The sequence below is a fragment of the Labrus bergylta genome, chromosome 11 (assembly GCF_963930695.1).
Source record: "Labrus bergylta chromosome 11, fLabBer1.1, whole genome shotgun sequence".
Taxonomy (NCBI): Eukaryota; Metazoa; Chordata; class Actinopteri; order Labriformes; family Labridae; genus Labrus; species Labrus bergylta.
The window spans coordinates 8061650-8080254 of NC_089205.1; the positions used below are offsets into that span (position 1 = coordinate 8061650).

An 18605-nucleotide genomic window follows, 5' to 3' on the forward strand; every position below is an offset into this window, starting at 1 on the left:
AGAGAGAGAGAGAGAGAGAGAGAGAGAGATGGAGCAAGAGGAGATGGCGCTCAGAGAAATTGAGAAGGAGGCGATGAATGTGGAAAAGGGCAGTTAATGTTTTAAGCTCTCCCATTATAGGAGAAAAATGTGAAAAATGAGAGTCAGTACTCTCAAAGCTCTCAAGAATCTTTTGCCAACTTGATGCTTCTGTGAGTGAAATCATCCTGCTCCTGTCTGACATCAGATCCAGTCTCTATTAATCAGGCTGCCTGATTTATCCGGGGCCTTGATGCCATAATGAAGTTTAAAGCAACAATGTGTAACTTTTTCACCTTAAAATAATCGTTTCAAAGAACTGCAACTTTTAAAAGGCAGAAAAGCATCTCTCACAGATCGCCTCGACAGGTGCTTATAGCATGGAGGTTTAGCAGGAGGCCGCAGATCTCTCGCAAGAAGCAGGTACGTCTCTGTACTGTTTGACACAACAGCTGAGGCTAAGAGGAAGAGGACAGTGATGGATGAAGCTAAGATGAGCAAAAGAGAGAGTGACTGAGCGAGAAGCAGAGTGTACATCCCTGCAGATATTACTAACCAGTATGGTTTGAAGGGACTGTCTACTGTCAGATTGTGTAATTCGGAACAATTCGGAAGCACCAGTTGTCTATATGGGCGAGGCTTACAGTATTTTACTACGATGCAGTTGCACACAAAGACCTTCAGCAGATGCTAAAGCACAAAAAATCATACATATGGTTGCTTTAATTTGAATTTCTTGAGTTTAAACTACAGTGGGGAAGGATTGTTTGGAGGATTGATGTATTGGGTTAAGAGGAGAAGGAGAGGGAGAGGAGAGGGAGAGGAGATGAGAGGAGAGGGAGAGGGAGAGGGAGAGGAGAGGAGAGGAGAGGGAGAGGGAGAGGGAGAGGAGAGGAGAGGAGAGGGAGAGGAGAGGAGAGGAGAGGAGAGGAGAGGAGAGGAGAGGAGAGGAGAGGAGAGGAGAGGAGAGGAGAGGGAGAGGGAGAGGGAGAGGAGTGGTCAAATTTTCCAGAGTTATTCGTTTGATTTCTAACAGTAAATCATCTTAAAAAAACTGAGTGACTTGGGAACATGTCGATGTGGTGTGTCAGCATGATGATTGTTCTGAATGAGTGCACTATAGAGTCCGCTACAGAGAACTCCATATGTAGGAAGGAGGGAATGAGGGTGTGATTTCAAACACAACCATTGATCATCATCCGGGCAGAGAACTCCATTTAAGTCCAGGGTCCTCTTTGGCTTCAACCAGTGTGTATGTGTGTGTGTGTGTGTGTGTGTGTGTGTGTGTGTGTGTGTGTGTGTGTGTGTGTGTGTGTGTGTGTGTGTGTGTGTGTGTGTGTGTGTGTGTGTTTGTGTGTGTGTGTGTGTGTGTGTGTGTGTGCATTTTTTGGCAGCCGATTCTCATATAAATTCTGAGGTGGTTATTGTAACATTATTTTTCTGTAGTTATTATTTGACATGTCTGTCAGAGCTGCAGAGGGGTCGGGTCGGTGTCTGACAAATGAATGAACAGCTTTGGAATCATAAAAAAAAAACATATTTCCATAATGACAATGATTCACAGTTACGACCCCAGCTCACAGGGGGAAAGGGAAGTAACTTGAAGAACCTGTTGTTGTGGGTGAAGTAAAGTAAATGATTAACAAAGAATTCAAATAGTGCAGCAATAACAAAACTGAGGCAAAGTGAAAGGGCCGACGAGTGCTGTTTAATCAATAAATATGTGTGTGTGTGTGTGTGTGTGTGTGTGTGTGTGTGTGTGTGTGTGTGTGTGTGTGCGCATGTGTGCATGTGTGCAAAAATGTGTGGAGCATGTGTAAGCTGCTACATCATGTGTTTATGTTTTTGTGTGTTTAACGGAAGGACCTTCACTCAATCCAGGTGTTGTTTATTGTAACATAAAAGGTGCTGGTTAACCTCACTGCAGTTCTGTCATTGGCAGCACATTACAGCCCGCTGTTATCATTCCCAGATGATGTCCAAGCCTCTGGTGTACCGATTTCCATTCATGGACTATGTGCATCGGTGTGTGTGTAAGAGTGTGTGTGTGTTTGTGTTTATGTGTGTGTGCGTGTGTGTTTGTGTGTGTGTTTGAGGGTGGGATGAGAAGTGCAGAGGAATATACAGTTGGTAGAGTCGGTCGTCTCTCAACTGGAAGGTCAGGGGTTGGATGCCCAGCTCCTGCAGCCACATGTCTGATGTGTCCTTGGGCAAGACACTTAACCCCAAGTTGCTCCCGCTGCTTCGTCAGTGGTGTATGAATGTGTATGAATGGGATGAGTTACTTCTGATGGACTCCTAACACAGCAACCTCTACCATCAGTGTGAATGGGTAGGTGTGACATGCGGTGTGAAAATGCTTTGCAAAAGAAAGAAGAAGAAAGTATCACACTACGACTGCACACTGTATTTGAAGTTGTTGTTTATTGACACAAACATTTAGAAATGCAAATACTCCCAAAGGTGTCACTTGATTTGTTCCTGCATTGCACAAAATTGTGTACCCATTTTTGTGCGTCTACATATATATGCACAAGTCTATGTGTGTTTACATTATTCTTGTTTTTCTCTGCTAAAAACTATGGGGCTTGTGGAAGGTTATTGCGGATTCTCAGAGCGCCAGGATGTTCATCTGCTATAGTAGTCATCAGTGCTGGGGTACACCATATAACCAGTGAAGATATTGTACTGCAGGTGGTCACAGAGCTTCCTCCCGGACATCAGCTCCATGTAGACCTGATCACCGTTCTGAAGATCAAGTATGGCAACCTGAAAAGAAAGCATGCAGGGTGAAAAGAGCTGTCAAGAAAATCCTGTCAAAGTCATAAGAAATTTGTGGCTCCATACATTTCAGACCTAACGTATATGTAGCAGCCCTCTGTGCAAAAAAATGTGTTTTTGCAAAACATAGATTATTTTCTGTGTTTACCTGAGTGGCACTGTCTTCTCCATCCTCTCGATTATTCTCCCACACACCGACCATATCGACTCCATTCTTTTTCATCTGGATCTAAAGATGCACGGAAATTAAAAGGTTAAGATACTTGCATTTGCTGGAGAGTAGATTGGGCAATCATAATGTGTCTTGAGTGTGGTTTTGAGTTTACTTGATGGTACAGGCGCTCCCCACTCCCCACAGATGAGTAGACCGTGAAGGAAAAGAGATAAACGCCAGAACGAGGAGCGGTGAAGGCACCTGGAGACGACCATGCACAGTTAGTGGAAATGCAGTGAAGTCATCTTTAATTAAAAAATGTGTGGTACAGCTAAAGTCCTTAAAATGTTTGTTTTGTGTGTGTTTGTTTTTGATCCCTACCCAAGGAAGGGTTGTATCCGTTGCCGTCGTTAAGAGCGACTAAGGAGTACGGGATTGGCACGTCAGTGTTGAAGGGTCCAAAGCAGGGACCGAGCCTTGAGTCCATTGTAGCCTTGAAGGAAACCTTGTATCCCTCTGAGAGTGAGAGATTAATGTTTATGGTACAGTAAAGCAGTCTGAAGTCTACAACATCTAACCTCCATCACTGAAGGTTTTTCCGCAAGGCCAACAGAGTGGCAGCAGACGGCAGTTCAACCTAAGTCTGGTTCTGCTCAAAGGAAGTTTTCCCTGTCACTGTTACTCTGCTAAATGTGGCTTAGTGCTGTGCTCATGGTGGATTAATGAAGAGTCTCTGCTGATATAACAAAGAGTGCGGACCTGCTCTTTCTGTGAAGTGTCTTGAGATAACTTTTGTTAAGAGCTGGCGCTACACAAACAAAGATTGATGGGTTTGTTTACCTGTGAGCCCCATAACACTGTACTTCAGTTTGCTGATATCCTCCCACAAATATTTAACTTTTTCAAAGGTATAGTCCTCCAGAGCGTACAAATCATTGGCGCCACAGCAGCAGCTACGCTGGCGCTCGAAGGCACACTTGCAGTCCCACTTGTCACAGGCCAGAGGTGTGTCCAGTTTCACTGAAATGAGAGGGAGAAATGGTGACTGATCTGTTCTGTGACGAGGATGTTCAACAAGGAGGCCAAATATGTTTGACTTTGTCAGTTAATATCCAAATGTAGTTTTTGAAACTTGGTTCAGGAACATAGACCACGCCTCAAACACAACCCATTTCCATTTCATGCATATTTAAGCATGCCTTAATCATTCCTATTCTCTGACACTGATTTCACATCCCTCCTCCCCAAACCCCTCCGTGTTTCTTCACTTCTCTTTTTGTCTAAATAGAGGAACCATGGGGGTCCATACCAACAGCAACGAAGAGACGGCTCCCCCACCCTGAGTCTTGACCCCTCTGGTTTCCTCACATTGTACATTGTCTGACACTGGCCCATCGCCCTACTTCCATTCACTTCCCGACCCTTAAATCCATCCATTCAACGCTCTATCTTTACACTCATCCCACATCTCTTGACCCTTACCTCCATCTCTTCGTCCATCAACTCTTACCTCCCAACCTTCATCCCTCTACCTTTACCTTCATCCCTTCATTCAACAACTCCTACCCCATGCTACCGCCATCCCTCGACCCTTACCCTCATCCAGTCATCCCACATCTCTTAACCCTTACCTCCATCTCTTTGTCCATCAACTCTTATCTTCATCCCTGCATCCCTTCATCCCTCGATCCTTACCCTAATCTCTTTATCCCTCAAACTCTTACCCCATCCTACCTCCGACCCTCGACCCTTAGCTTCATCCCTTCCTCCCCTTCATCTATCTACACTCAATCTTCCGATCATCCAACTTCGCTCATCATTTCCATCTCCGCCATGCGTATTACAATAAACTTTCTTTGTGTGGTCTTTCTTAGTGAACAATTCATGTAAACATATTGGCTCTTTAGAAAACACTTTGGTTTGCAAAGCATTCACCAAAATCTACAACTTGTTAATATGTTAAGTTTGATATGTGTGTAAGAATGGATCACAGGAATGATCCTTGGCAGGTTGTGTTGCTCACATGCGGCCACTTTCATGATTTCATAGATGCTGGACTGGGCCTCCACATGGCCACAGAGAAACAGCGACCTCAGCAGGAACAAAGCTGGTAATACAAACATCTGAAAAAACAGAACGCAGTAATTAGTTATTCCACTTCCACTTGTTGTAACATCAACAGCATTTTTAATGGTTAATTCGGCCTGTAGCACAATTAAATTACTTTACAATACTTTGGCAGTGGGTAACAGATGAAATGCAAAGAAAGCTACAAGCAGCCTGTTGTGGCCCAATAGTTCATTTTTACATGAATCCAGCGTCTGATAAGGCAAATAGCCAACTTTTGTGATTGGGAGTCGAACCTATAGGGTGGCTTATCAAGGAGGTTGGCAGACCATGCACCTTGCTACGCCCCCTTGGAGCATGACTGCCGTCCAGCCCCGGGGGGTTGCAACGGGGTAAGAGCAGTTGTATAATTCGTCACAACTCAGCTCAATGTTAGTCCAACTCAACCCAATGTTTTCTGACCTCAAATGTGATGAATGGTGGAGTGTGACTGCGGTCGTTAACTGGATGATATAATGAAGACTGATTAAAGTATGTCAGTGTGTACAGAATTAGACTTGACTTTAAAACATTGTCATATCTGTTTAAGTTTAGATGTATCATCAAACAAAATTTACGAAGCCACAACTTCTCTCGACCAATCATCCTGCTGCAGTCAAATGTTAAAATCTGTCCTCGGGACACACCACCAACTCCTTTAAGAGAAATTGCGACCCAAATTTTAGTTTTCTTTTTACCAATCAAATTAATTTAAGTAAAAACTTTGCAGATTTGACCTCAAATGGTACAAAATATGTAACAGAACAAAAAGACGGATCAAAACAAACAGGTTTATAAAGCACTTTATAGATGTTTTGACACCATTTTTTTTCCAAGCATACATATGCGACCCACTGAAAACAGCTCTGCGACCCACTTTTGGGTCCCGACCCACCAGTTGAGTATCACTGGTCTAGACTCCATCAGGTGGTGGTATCACCACCACCACCGCAGCGTGGTCTAGACTCAATATATTCTATATTTACCGGTATTTCTATATTTCCTACTGCTTTATTGTGTTAAACAGCAACTGTAACAACCAAATTTCCCTCTGGGATTAATCAAATATTTCTGATTCTGATAATCTAACATTAATGATTTAAAAAAAATTAAATAGTCTCAACACTCCACCGATTTATGTCTCACAAAACTATAGTGGATCAATTTAAACCAATTAATGAGCAGAAATAAACGCAAGAGAAGAGACATAGCCAATAAAAATAGAATTACTCTATCTTAAGGTGCCTTAACGACAGCGTTAGTGCATTTAAGACCAATTTTGGTTCCATTGGTTCCATTTTTTAAACAATGAAATTGGCGATTGATGAAATAAGTAAATAAAAACTTACTATTTTACGTTCCCTCTTCTTGTTCTGAAGGAAGACACCAAGTTCTTCAGCGTTTGTGAAACTGAGAGTAGGAGTAATACACAGTGGGATGTTTGAGTGTCTTAGCAGTACAGGTGATCCTCCCCATGACGAGGTAAATCTCAGAAGCTCCGCCTCCTTTTGTGCACTCAAACACAGACACACACACACACACACATACACACTGCAAACCTGCATGAACACACATTTCACAGGACAACACTGTCACTCCAAAAGAGGTTTGCACATCAGTGACAAAGGGCCTCACATCGTTTTTCTTCGGTGTAAAAGAACAAAAATCAATCACGCTGGAACTCCCAGCGCCCATTGTTGGGACCATAATGCTCCTTATTAGGACAGCGGTGTCTGGTTGCCACTCTTTCAGAGGACACCAGCTACTGAAATACTGATATGGAGATCATTGGGGTCAGGTCCCTGAGGATGTAATGGTCAACAAACAAGACAACAAAAAGAGCTAACAGGAAATGTTATCAGTCCATCGATTCAGGCCTACATCGGGGGACAATGTACAACGCTGCCTGGTTCTCATGCTGCGATAGAAGGAAGAGAGAAGTGATACTGTGTGTTCCCATAACTACTTTCCCCTTGGATGTTGTTGGAAGCCGTATTGATTCTGGTTTGTTATGGGTTTCTCTATAGCCCTGTTCCCACCAAGCAGTTCGATTTGGTTCAACAGTTTGGTACAGTTCAGTTCGGTAAACCCTGAACTTACTTGCATTTCCACAGCCAACCGTACCCTTATTTGGTAAGCGGAGTGTAAGCATGATGGAGTTAGTCGCATCAGCTATGTAATAGTGTGACATAGCAGCCCAACATAGTGTAGCCCGCTATTAATTAAGTTCAACAAAGAAGAACAGGGACGCAGTAAACAAAAGGGACCCTTTAGGGTTGGATCGGTACCCTTTTCACCCCAACATAAGGGTACCAACAAAGTAGGACGGTACGATCCCTTCTTTTGGTACCATTCCCAACTTTTGACAGTGGAAATGCCAATAAATGGGTACTATACCAAACCGAACTGATCTGAACTGATTGTTTGTAACCTGAATTTTCACAGGCGTTTGTTACCGTCCTTGTTGTTCCACTAAAGTCCTATTAGATAACAGGGTGTTTCCTGTGTTCACAGCTATCTTTAAAGACTTGTTGGCCTCTGGGGCTGTGCATTGTCTGTGGGTTTTTCTTTGACCACCTGCTTGTTTAGAATCCCACGTCAGCTGGCCTGGTTCTTCAGAATTGTCTTATCTTCTAGAAGGAGGGCAGGGTGTATCTGGTGTTTTCATATCTGCTTTCAAACATCTCTTCAAAAACAGACCAGTCCTGGAGAAGATTCACCTGCACAGTAGCGTGATGGGATGGACTGTGCCCTGACCTCAGATGTGATTTCAATCCCGAGCATTGAGTTACAGCATAATGGTGTGAAATATAGTCTCAGTTTTTTTTCTGAGATTCTTTGATGCAGAGGTCGAAAAGATTCTCATTGATGCTTGGTCTATTTTTCAGCTGACCTACAAAAACAAGTTAATAAACAAACCATCCTCAAGCTAGTCATATTTTTGTTAATGAACTGGCATCCCTGTGATTCTTTGGTTGTTTTGTCTTAATGTATGTGTGCATGTCTTTGTCCATTGAGAAAATAAAGATACTGTTTTGGGAACAATGAACGAACATTTTATAAAGAATCCCTGGAAAATTCAGGAGGCCGTCTAGCTGCACAGCGTCGGGGTCCATTTTGATGAAAGAAAAATCTCAAATCCATCAGAGGAGCAAAACCTCAGAGGTTGATGATGGATAACCGCAGAATTCAGAAAGAAGAGGCTCAGCAGTTATTATGTGATCTCCTCATGACTTGTTACTCAGGTACTCAATGAAAGCTCTTTAGGACTGTAAGCTATAACATGCACAGTTTTTAATAGATACGCCCATAATGTATTTACATTTTCAGTAATTTTCACATTTTGAGATGAAGCATGATGATTTGGTGGAGCAGTCAGGTCATTTTGGGGGGTCATCGCCCCACCCTGCTCATGCCTAGAGTCCAAGTCGTTGTGAATGCTTATACTTGCAATTCCAATAAATTGACGGCATGCATTGGCAACCCTGTGACAAAATGGGTCTATATGCTAACAGTCAGGGGCGGTCTCCAGGATTTATGGGCCCCGTGAAAATAAATCAAATTTGGCCCATTGACGCTATCTGCAAAAATCAGAGACTGTTCTTCTTGAGAAACCTGAGGAGTTTTAATGTTGACAAATCTCTTCTAGAAAGATTTTATTCCTCTTGTATGGAGTCCATTTTAACTTTTGTGATGATCTGTTGGTTTGGTCATGTTTTACAATTTAGAGCCAATCAGGAGGCATAGGGAATCCTGGAAGACCCTCAGCACCCTCTGCATGCAGAGTTTATACTTCTGCCAATAGGGGGGAGGTTCACCTATGTTATGGAGGTCCAAATCAAACAAATATCTGAGGTTGTTTGACCCATCATCATCTAGGTTTCTAAATAAGCTGAAGGCTTTATTGACAGTACACTTTCACTTTGGACTGTTGGTCTTTGTGTCTCTTATCTCACTCACGACTTATCACGATGATATCAATGGGAGTTATATTTTATATGTATTCATGTCTTTGTACTGTATTTTATGATGTGTATTGCCTCTGTGGACCTCTGTTGCAAACCAAATTGCCCCTCTGGGAAAATGTAAATGTTCTTATCCAATCCCTCCACCACAGCCTCGGTCCACCCTGAGACATTACTGTAACCACGCCTCCATCATTCTAATGACCCATTAAAAGCGTCCAAATAAGGTCGTCAAAAATGCCTTTGTCAATACTTTTTAATAACACACATTTAAAGCGATGCATCTCTTTATTTTATTGATCAATACTATCAAAGAGGGCTGATATCTGTTTCATGATAAAGGTGTGCAAAAGAAGAATGAATGCATCAAAAGTTCCAGGATTGCAGGATTGCAATTGCACAAGTCAATCGATTGCACAAGTCAGTTGGTCAATCCCCTGATGTTAATTAATAACTGTTCTTACAAAGAGTCAACAAGTGTAATTAAAGTGCTTTATTAAAATGTAATATATTATTGAATTACAGTTCAGAAATCATTCTGCAAAAGGAAATTTCAATCCAAACTTTAATTTACTGTATCAAAAATTGAGAGCAAATTAAGGCTTCGATTTGAATTCTTAAAGGAGGTCAACAATCTCCTCAATATAGACATCACCATGTCCTCAACTGAAACTTTAATCCAACCCTGTTTTATTTTCCTTAAATTGTACAGGCTATGTTTATTGATCTCAAATGCTGCATTACATCATTGCATCAAGAATAAGGAGGAGCTGTAACAGAGCAAAGATACTTTCACATTTGCAAGCTTTTAAAATGCATCTGTCCCAAAAAAGTCAAGGAACAACTAAAGGATTTCATCTAGCTTTCTTTAATATCGTTACCAGACTGATCATTAAAAACATAAATTAGTACATCTCCCTATCGCAGTCAGGCACATAAAGCAGGAACGCGCTGAAAGTGTTGTAATGGTATCCGTCATCGCACAGGAAACATCCAGGGGAAAGGGACAAAGTCACCTGGTCTGAGCGATTAAGGTGGAGGACTAAGACATTAGAGGAACTGTCCTCTTGGTCGTGTCTGTTTATGTCAGTTGACCCAATGATGATCTCGCTGTTAACCAGCAGTTTTGCACAGGCAGCCAGCTTGCTATTAGGAGAACCAGCATCACTGTAGACGGTGAAGGCAAGGCTGTAGACACCAGAGTGAGGCACGATGAAGATACCGTTGTTAGGATTGTAGCCATTACCCAAGTTTAGGAAGACCTTTTTGAACATGACAGGCTGTTCGTTAGCAAATGGACCGTAACACTTAAACGGACCATCCTCGAATAGAGCCACGGAGAAGGCAGTGCGGTTAGCTGGAGAGGCAAAGGAAGAACAGATTACAAGGGTAAAAAGTAGAAATGTGGGGCGACGGTTAAGCCCGGTCTGTAGAGCAGGCGGCCCAAATACAGAGGCTATAGTCTGTAACACATCAGTCACAGGCTTGTGTTAACACCACACCATAAGGCGGCCCTATATGGGGTTAACAACTACGCATAAATCGACCCAATGAGGTGACAAACAACTAAATCATTAGACAGCAACAACCATGAGAGGCACAGCAGTACACACTGCAAAATCCTCTCCCCTCCTGAACTCAGCACTGAGGCCGCAGGTCCGGTCATGACCATTTCCAAAAAATAAAAGCCGAAAAGAGTAAGAAATGTTTAATTGATGATCTGCATTAGTTCATACTTTGTGCGACTCGTTCATGTGTCACTCACCTTTCATGTCAGTGAGAGTTTGCTTTGTTTGTTCGTATTCCTCCTCCAACTCATTCAGGCACGTGTTAAAGTACGTCCCCATCCTTTCGATCTCTCGGAGGGTCTTACAGCAGCCACAAGAACCCTGGTCCTCCAAACACTCTGAACACAAATACACATTAAAACTTTTTCAGCTAAGAATACACACAGACACTCTGATGATGTAAGCAGGATTGCTCACCATTGTGTTGTTCTTTGGTCTCTGGGTTCCAGGGGTATCTCACACCAAGAGCTGAGTGAAGTAGGCACAGCAATATAAGAGCTGGAAGGTAAAAAAAAAAAAGAATTAGTCTCCTGTTTTTCTGTATTGTTGAATATCCTAACGTTTCCTAAAAGTGCAGAAAGCCTCACCTCTCATGTTGACTGTGATGGTTTCAGCAGGTTTGAAAGTGATGGACTGACTAGTAGCGGAAGTGGCTTGGATATATATTTTTTCCAAAACCACCCCCTTTGTTATCTCTTTTATTCCTTATCCTGTCTCATCGCTCCTCCTTGTTTTTCTATTTTTTTAATCCGCCCAAAATTTCCTTTACAATTTTCCCCGTATGAAGGATGTATTTCTTTTTTTTTTTTTATCATCTTCACCAGGTGTTCTCAATTTCTAACATCACACACAAAGAGACTCACACCTCCTGGAGATATTGTTTGTAAAGGTGTGTCTCCTCAGCAGACAAACAGGCAGGGAGATGAACACGATAGACCAGATGATTTTATTATCCTATTTTGGTTCCCAACTTGGGATCCGGGCATCTCTTAGGGGGTGCCTGATATCTCAAAGGGGACGTGAGGCGTTGTCTGTTCTAAGTTTGTAGAAATTAGATTTGCAAATATTCACTGAAATCATCAAAATACACTCACTGGATAATTAAAGAGAGATCTTTTGGTAAGAACCGTTGTGTGTAGGCTGATTCAGTTGGGAGGTGAAAAGAAAAAATGTCACATTTATTCCAGAGAAGAAACATTTATCAACAAAGAATCTCGTGATAACTATAAAAATTGATGATCAATTTTTTTCTGGAATAAAGAGAGAGATGAGCTTCGTTTTCTCAGACATTCCTTTTGTTATACTGGCTCAGTGACACAACCTGTTCATGATTATATTCTTCACAGCTTTTGAAACAGATATGGTGTGTCAAGAATTTTATATTGAAAAGAAAAAAAAACCTGCATATTTCTCTTGCTTGGCAACACAAAAGTGTGGTCAGGTTCAAAGAGACCGAAACGTTGTGATTTTTTTTTATATATTTGTGATTCTGAGCAAGAGAAGTGTGCAAGATTTTTTTGCAGAAAGCACTGAATAATTTGTTGTCCTGGGTCCATTTTCTCCTGTCCTAAACTCAAAACACAAATAATGCAAGAAAAAACTATCAACCTGCTATTAATCTGAGGTTCTCATTTCTACGTAATCATTACTTGAGACACCTTCACCCTTTTGATTTAAACTTTGTATTCTTTTTGATATTTTGCATTTTAAAAGAACAAGAAAAAGGGGGGTAGTTATACAAATATCACATAGGTGCAGGGCGGCTCAAAAACAGAAGACTGAGGAAGAAGATACACCCACACATAGTCATAACGTTTCAACCAGAGGTCTTCTACGTTCAGTAGTTACCACCTGAAGAAGACCTCTGGTACAAACACTGTGATTGCGATGGAATAAAAACTTTTTGTGGCATTTGAGCGAGTGTGCGGGCATTTCATCTTCGATGAAATAAGATGACACCTCACTGCATCTTTAATATAACTCAAAGTATTACTACAACATTAATCTCACTTGAATACATACTAAAGTTAATGTTAACTTAAAAGTAAAACTTGTGAAATGTTACTCTAATCCAAACGAGGAGTCGATCCAATAATCTGTAAATCCACATTTCATACAGATAGTCCCTCGATATCTTCTGTTTCTCATTGGGAAATGAATTTTGATTGGCCAAAAATCCTAAACTGGTATTGGCTATTTGCCCTGTCAGAGGTGGACTTATGTTCACACTTACTGTTTTTTTTGTTGCAAAAGGCTGCTAGTAGTTTTCTTTAAAGTAACATATTTTCTATTGTTTGTAAAACAAGTAAATCAAAATGTTACAGGACCAAAACAACTAATGTTTTCTTGCAAAATTAAAAGTGTGCAGGAGGGTTTTTTTTAGCATAGCATATTTTCTATTGTTTGTACTTTAACCTGTAAATAAATATGTTGCACATCTATTTCACAAGACAGTGAGGCCTACATATGACTTAAAATCTTACTTGCAATAAAGTAACTGTAAATGTTACAGGACCAAAACATTGCCAAGTCATGTATTCTTGCCAAATTAAAAGTGTGCAGGTTTTTGCATTCAACGTTTTAAGTAGTCTAAATTGCGGCTTTGAACACACATTTCCTTTTTGTGTTTTATAGTCGATTTGACTGAAGTTATTTAAGTTATATTCATTTGTGTGTGTGTGTGTGTGTGTGTGTGTGTGTGTGTGTGTGTGTGTGTGTGTGTGTGTGTGTGTGTGTGTTTGCACATCACACTTCAGGCCCACCCTGCATGAGTCAGTGCCCCAGTTGGGCTTTTAAAGCTCTTTGAGGATTGATCCCCTGATTCATTAATAATCCAACATAATCAACAATCTCTTGTTTTGATTCAGGTATGAAGAATGAAAAAAAAAGGAGCACACAAGTAATTTTTTTTTTTAAAGTGCAGTTTATTATTTCTGTAAGTTTTGTTACAGCGTTTTGTTTCTTATTCATATTTCTAATACAGATATCATCTTAAGATGATCAGTTTATAGAACAAAGACTCTTCAAAGCACGACGCAACAAAGACGTTATCGAGTTTATAAGCGGGTCATCTAAGAAAGGTAATACACACACAATACGGTTTACTTCGTTGTTGTTCTTGATGCGTAACCAGACAAAGATCCATTAGAGATCACTACAAGTCATAAATGTGACAACACACGTGTTTCATCTGAAAGACTAGGCCGTAGTATACAGCAGGAAACCAGTGAACGTGTTATAGTTGTTATGGTCACAGAGGACACAATCTTTGGGCAAGATGACGGCCACCTCGTCCCCGGCCGTCAGATTTACGGCCAAAACAACCGTGGCACTGTCTTCAAGGTCCTGGCCATTACTCTCCAGGAGGGAAGACACCCCTTTGCCGTTGACCTCCAGGTTGGCACAGGCCAACATGGTCTCCCCAGAAACATGAGCCCCGTAGATGGTGACCGAGAGGCTGTAGACCCCAGAGCGGGTAACGGTGAAGATACCAGTGCTCAAGCTGTAGCTGCCTCCCAGGATGAAGAAGGCGTGCTTGTAGATGATGATCCTGCTGTCATTGAAGGGGCCGAAGCAGTCTTGGTCGAGGCTCAGAGCAACTGAGAAGGCGCTGCGGCTGACTGGAAATGTAGACAGAAGAAGAGAAAAGTCAAGCTGGAGGTATGAGAAGTCGGTTTTTACTCTTCGATGGCATCCTGCTGTCCCTCGGTTTGTGTTACTCACAGATTCATCGCTCACCTGTATCGTTGAGGGTCCTCTTTGCGATTGTAAGCTCCGTTTTCATCGCTTCAAGGGTGTAGTTGAAGAACTCCTCCATCCTCCACATCTGCTGCTGCATCAGGCAACAGCCACACGGCAACATGTTCGACTCGCACTCTGTGTGAGCACAAACACACACACACACACATTAATACATCAGGTCGTTAACACAGGGCACATGCAGATACACTGACACATGAAGAAAAGACCTGAACAATCTATCGCTCACTGTGGTTTTGGCTGGAGTCAACTGGCCAGAGCATTTCGTGATCAGGTCCGGTCCAGGAATATTTTTTACCATCATGTTTGCCAAAAGCAGCGTGGAGGAGACACAGCAGCACTACAGCTGGTGAACGAAGAAAAGTATTGATTATTAGAGGCATTGAGCCGAGTGTGACAACATCTGTTCCTGCCTGTTTGTAATTTTCAGACAAATGTAAGCTGCTTGACAAAATGTAACACACACATGTCAGACTCTTTTTAAGAAAAATGAATAGTTGAGTATTAAAATACACAAAAAAAGCCTGAGGGTTTATTTCCATTGTGGTCCTCTATCACAGTACAAAATGGCAGATCGAATAAGGTGTCAGGCAAGAGTGACATCAGACTAACACAAAAAAATAATGAAACAAAAAAAACAATGTATAGATTTACAAATTATTTAATAGCCATTTCTTGAGATCGGACCGTTCATGAATAAAGTCACACTATCATACTTCAGTATACTAAAGGTTATTCTGCATTTTGTTTTAATATATTAAAAATCTTAACATGAAAACGTTTCCTTTTGACCACAGCGCTTTTTATTTAAGTTTTTGCACAATAAGATACAGCTTTTTTTACATTCACATGTTGAACGTCTAGATGGGAAGTTGATGCTTTTACCACCAGAACAAGGTGAGTCAAGTTCTCTACATTGTCATTTCAACCATTTACAAAGTACACAGTGAGACGGCATGTTGTTCCTCTAAGGTCTGTGATGCTACATGAGATGATAAAGATTTAAAAATGTGAGCCAGAACATCCCTCTTATTTCCATATATTTTATGCAGATAACTACCACAGGTCTGTTATATTGATGTACATGTGGCTGAGTCCCCATTAACCACCACTTATGTTGCAATAGTTTAAAATGTGTATTTACAGACTCAGTGTGAGAAAGCATAAGATACTTTCCAATCTTCATCCGCTACTTCAGGATTGCACATTTTCTTTCCTTGCATTCATATACAATCATATATTCTGAATTTTTTGGCGAGTCAGAAGACAGCATGTTGTACAATCTTGACTTGAGACCTTTTCTAAGTACGACCTTTTACATCATCTCTTCTAAAGATGAATTTGCAGGTCCTCTAAATGCGTTTTTGTGATGTACAGAACTTCTACTTTTTCACAATTTGGATATGAACCACCCTTAGTCACGACTACTCTCACCATAATGTTTAAACTTTGCAGTCATAGAGTCAAAGCAGCCTGTAAAGCTCCAAAACATTCATATTCACTCTCACCTCTCATGATGATGCTGGGAAACTGTGATGGATCAGAAAGGATTGAAGGTGTGCAGAGCGAACATGAGACACAATTTATGCATTTATATTTTTCATGGAGCCCCTCCCTCGTTACCTCTCCATTTTTTAATCCTCTTCTTTACACATTGCTCCTCCTTGTCTTGTTTTTTTTTATTTTTTAATCTCCGCCCTTTAATCTCTAAATTCGGGCAATTTATTTCTACGTCGCTAGGGGCTCTCATTTTTTAAATATCACACACAGACACACACACACACACACACAGACACACCCTCCACAGCTTTGTTTAGGAAGCCACCCTGGTGTCACTTATCTCTTGAGGTGAGGTGTTCTGTATCTGGAGCTCAGGTTTAACTTCTGCAGCCAATAATAACAGTGATACAGCTTTATTGATAAGACTAATTTTACTGTCAGTAAGGAAAATTAGAAGCCCAAAGTAGGCGGTTATTTGTCCGTCTTTCCTTGAACTGAAAAGAGATGAAGCGCTGACTAAAGTACTTTTTTTTGTTTGGATGCAACTACCAGATCTGGGGCTGACTGTACAGACGAAAAATGTATTTGTGCAAAGGAATAATCCAAGAAGACAGCATCTACAGCTATGTAGACTTTTATTTCTTTTTTAGGTATGTCACAGATTTCAATCACAGTTTTCATTACAGTCGAGCCAATGAGTGCCAGATTTATTCAAACACAAGTACTTAAACGATATGACAGGAATGAGTGGTGAGGAAAGCCCGAACAGAGACATCTTAACAACACAACAATTAACTTACATTTTTACTTTCCCTACATTACCAAAACATCAGGCAAAGTGTAGATGAGAGCAGTGTTTGGATATGGGTTATATCTGTTATAAAAATGCTAAAGAAATTGTCACAGTTGTAAGATTTCATACATCACTCAACTCTAGTCAGGCGGGTGAGGGTTGTCGAAGCATCTGAGCGGCGACTCTTCCCTAACTTAGTCAGTAGCATAAAGTAGGAAACCAGTGAAAGTGTTATAATGGCTGCTGTCATCGCAGAGGAAACATCCAATGGGAAGGTTGACAGCCACCTTGTCCCCAGCCTTCAGGTGGATGGCCATGACAATGGTGGCACTGTCCTCTTGGTCTTGCATATTTTTCTCTCTCGACCCTGCCACCACCAGTCCGTTAACCAGTAGCCCCACGCAGGCCGCCAAGGTGTTACCAGGAGAACCAGAATCGCTGTAGACGGTGACGGCGAGGCTGTAGACCCCAGAGCGGGGAGCGCTGAAGATACCTGTGTCCACATTGTAGCCTTCTCCCAGGTTGATGAAGACATGTTTGTAACGGATGAGCTTGTCGTCGCGGTGGGGGCCGAAGCATTCCAGTTTGCTCTGACTGGTTAGGGCGACAGAGAAGGCACTGCGGCTGGCTGCAGAGACAGAGGAGAGAGGGAACATGTGAGGATGCATTTGGAAAAGCGAACTGAGTCAAACTTGGTCAACACTCAAAACCAGCAACTGTGAAGACTTTGACAAGAACGATGCAAAGGTTCGAAATAAACAGCAAATTAGCTGCATTCTTCATTCAAAACTGCTTTTAATTGCAACCCAATACCAAGAGAGTTTTCAGAAACTTTAATGGAAGTATTCTGGTTTTTAATTGTCTTTTGACGCTTACTATAATGTGTATAAACCCTAAATTACATCTTCAAAGAGTGATTGAGGAGGTTACTGTAGCTTGTGCATTTATGTCTCACCTCTGACATTATTGAGGACCGTCTTTGTCTTTGTCAGTTCCTTCTCCAGCTCATTGAGGCTCATGTTGAAGAATTCCTTCATCCTGTGGATCTGCTGCTGCATCAGACAGCAGCCACACGAGGCCTGGTCCATAAGACACACTGAACACACACACACACACACACACACACACACACACACACACACACACACACACACAGAAGAAAACAGAAAGTCAGTTTATTTGATTGATACATCTGATTAAAGTGCAACTGATGCAATGTGTATATCGGACTTCTAGCCATAGCTAATTTGCGGTCCTTGCCCCTGGTTAGGCTTTTAGGAAGTAACACACATGATACAACAACTCTGTAAAATCGACATAACAACAGACAACTGCAGCAGATATAGATAGGCAGCGACATTGATTAGATACATTCAGACCATTAACTAGTTGGTTGGCAGTCTCTCACAATTTTCTGTGTTGGGATCAACAGCTCCACTGCCAGTGTCTCCAGGCCCACCCCAGGTATAATGTTTGGCCTGGATAAAGGCCGCCTCCAGCAAGCACAGCAATACAAAACCTGGGAGCAGAAGAGCAAATGCATATAGTACTAAAACCCAGAAAGTTTGCCAACATTGCACTCGTGTGAGAACAGAAGATATGACGGTCCGAAAGTCTCACTTTTAGTGATATATAATGAACATGTAGTCTTACCTCTCATAGTCAGACTGGAAACTGATGCTGGTTTCAGAAGAGCAGGAGGCGTGATGGGCCGATGCAGGGTCACACCTGTATATATATATTTGTCTTCCATCAGTTCTAGTCTTCTGGCTTTCAAACAGCTCCTCCTACTTTACCCTTACAGGCCACCTTTCTTTTCTTACCACCTGTACACACATATACATTTTCTTTACCTTTGATGGCTTTACACACACACACACACACACACACACACACACACACACACACACACACACACACACACACACACACACACACACACACACACACACACACGCACA

The 18605-nt window shown here is 41.6% G+C and overlaps 4 protein-coding genes across 4 annotated transcripts; all 4 read right to left on the minus strand.

The window, feature by feature from the left end:
• Positions 1-2423: 2423 nt before the first annotated feature.
• cbln18 (cerebellin 18) lies at positions 2424-6562 on the minus strand. Its single transcript, XM_029279433.2, has 7 exons — positions 6409-6562; positions 4977-5076; positions 3794-3973; positions 3335-3469; positions 3126-3214; positions 2948-3028; positions 2424-2787 (listed from the first exon to the last, which is right to left on the minus strand). Exons 2-7 carry the CDS (start codon positions 5074-5076, stop codon positions 2647-2649), a joined length of 726 nt encoding a protein of 241 aa, XP_029135266.2. The 5' UTR covers positions 6409-6562; the 3' UTR covers positions 2424-2646.
• Positions 6563-9290: 2728 nt separating this feature from the next.
• Positions 9291-11246, minus strand: LOC136180442 (complement C1q-like protein 2). The gene is made up of 4 exons (XM_065959941.1): positions 11180-11246; positions 11010-11090; positions 10790-10930; positions 9291-10381 (listed from the first exon to the last, which is right to left on the minus strand). The coding sequence occupies exons 1-4, from the start codon at positions 11184-11186 to the stop codon at positions 9930-9932; spliced, it is 681 nt and encodes a 226-aa protein (XP_065816013.1). The 5' UTR covers positions 11187-11246; the 3' UTR covers positions 9291-9929.
• Positions 11247-13515: 2269 nt separating this feature from the next.
• LOC136180441 (complement C1q-like protein 2) lies at positions 13516-15906 on the minus strand. Its single transcript, XM_065959940.1, has 4 exons — positions 15860-15906; positions 14581-14697; positions 14331-14468; positions 13516-14212 (listed from the first exon to the last, which is right to left on the minus strand). Exons 1-4 carry the CDS (start codon positions 15864-15866, stop codon positions 13791-13793), a joined length of 684 nt encoding a protein of 227 aa, XP_065816012.1. The 5' UTR covers positions 15867-15906; the 3' UTR covers positions 13516-13790.
• A 563-nt stretch (positions 15907-16469) lies between these two features.
• On the minus strand, positions 16470-18447 carry LOC109991923 (cerebellin-2-like). Its single transcript, XM_020644365.2, has 4 exons — positions 18298-18447; positions 18053-18163; positions 17600-17740; positions 16470-17272 (listed from the first exon to the last, which is right to left on the minus strand). The coding sequence occupies exons 1-4, from the start codon at positions 18395-18397 to the stop codon at positions 16839-16841; spliced, it is 786 nt and encodes a 261-aa protein (XP_020500021.2). The 5' UTR covers positions 18398-18447; the 3' UTR covers positions 16470-16838.
• Positions 18448-18605: the final 158 nt, after the last annotated feature.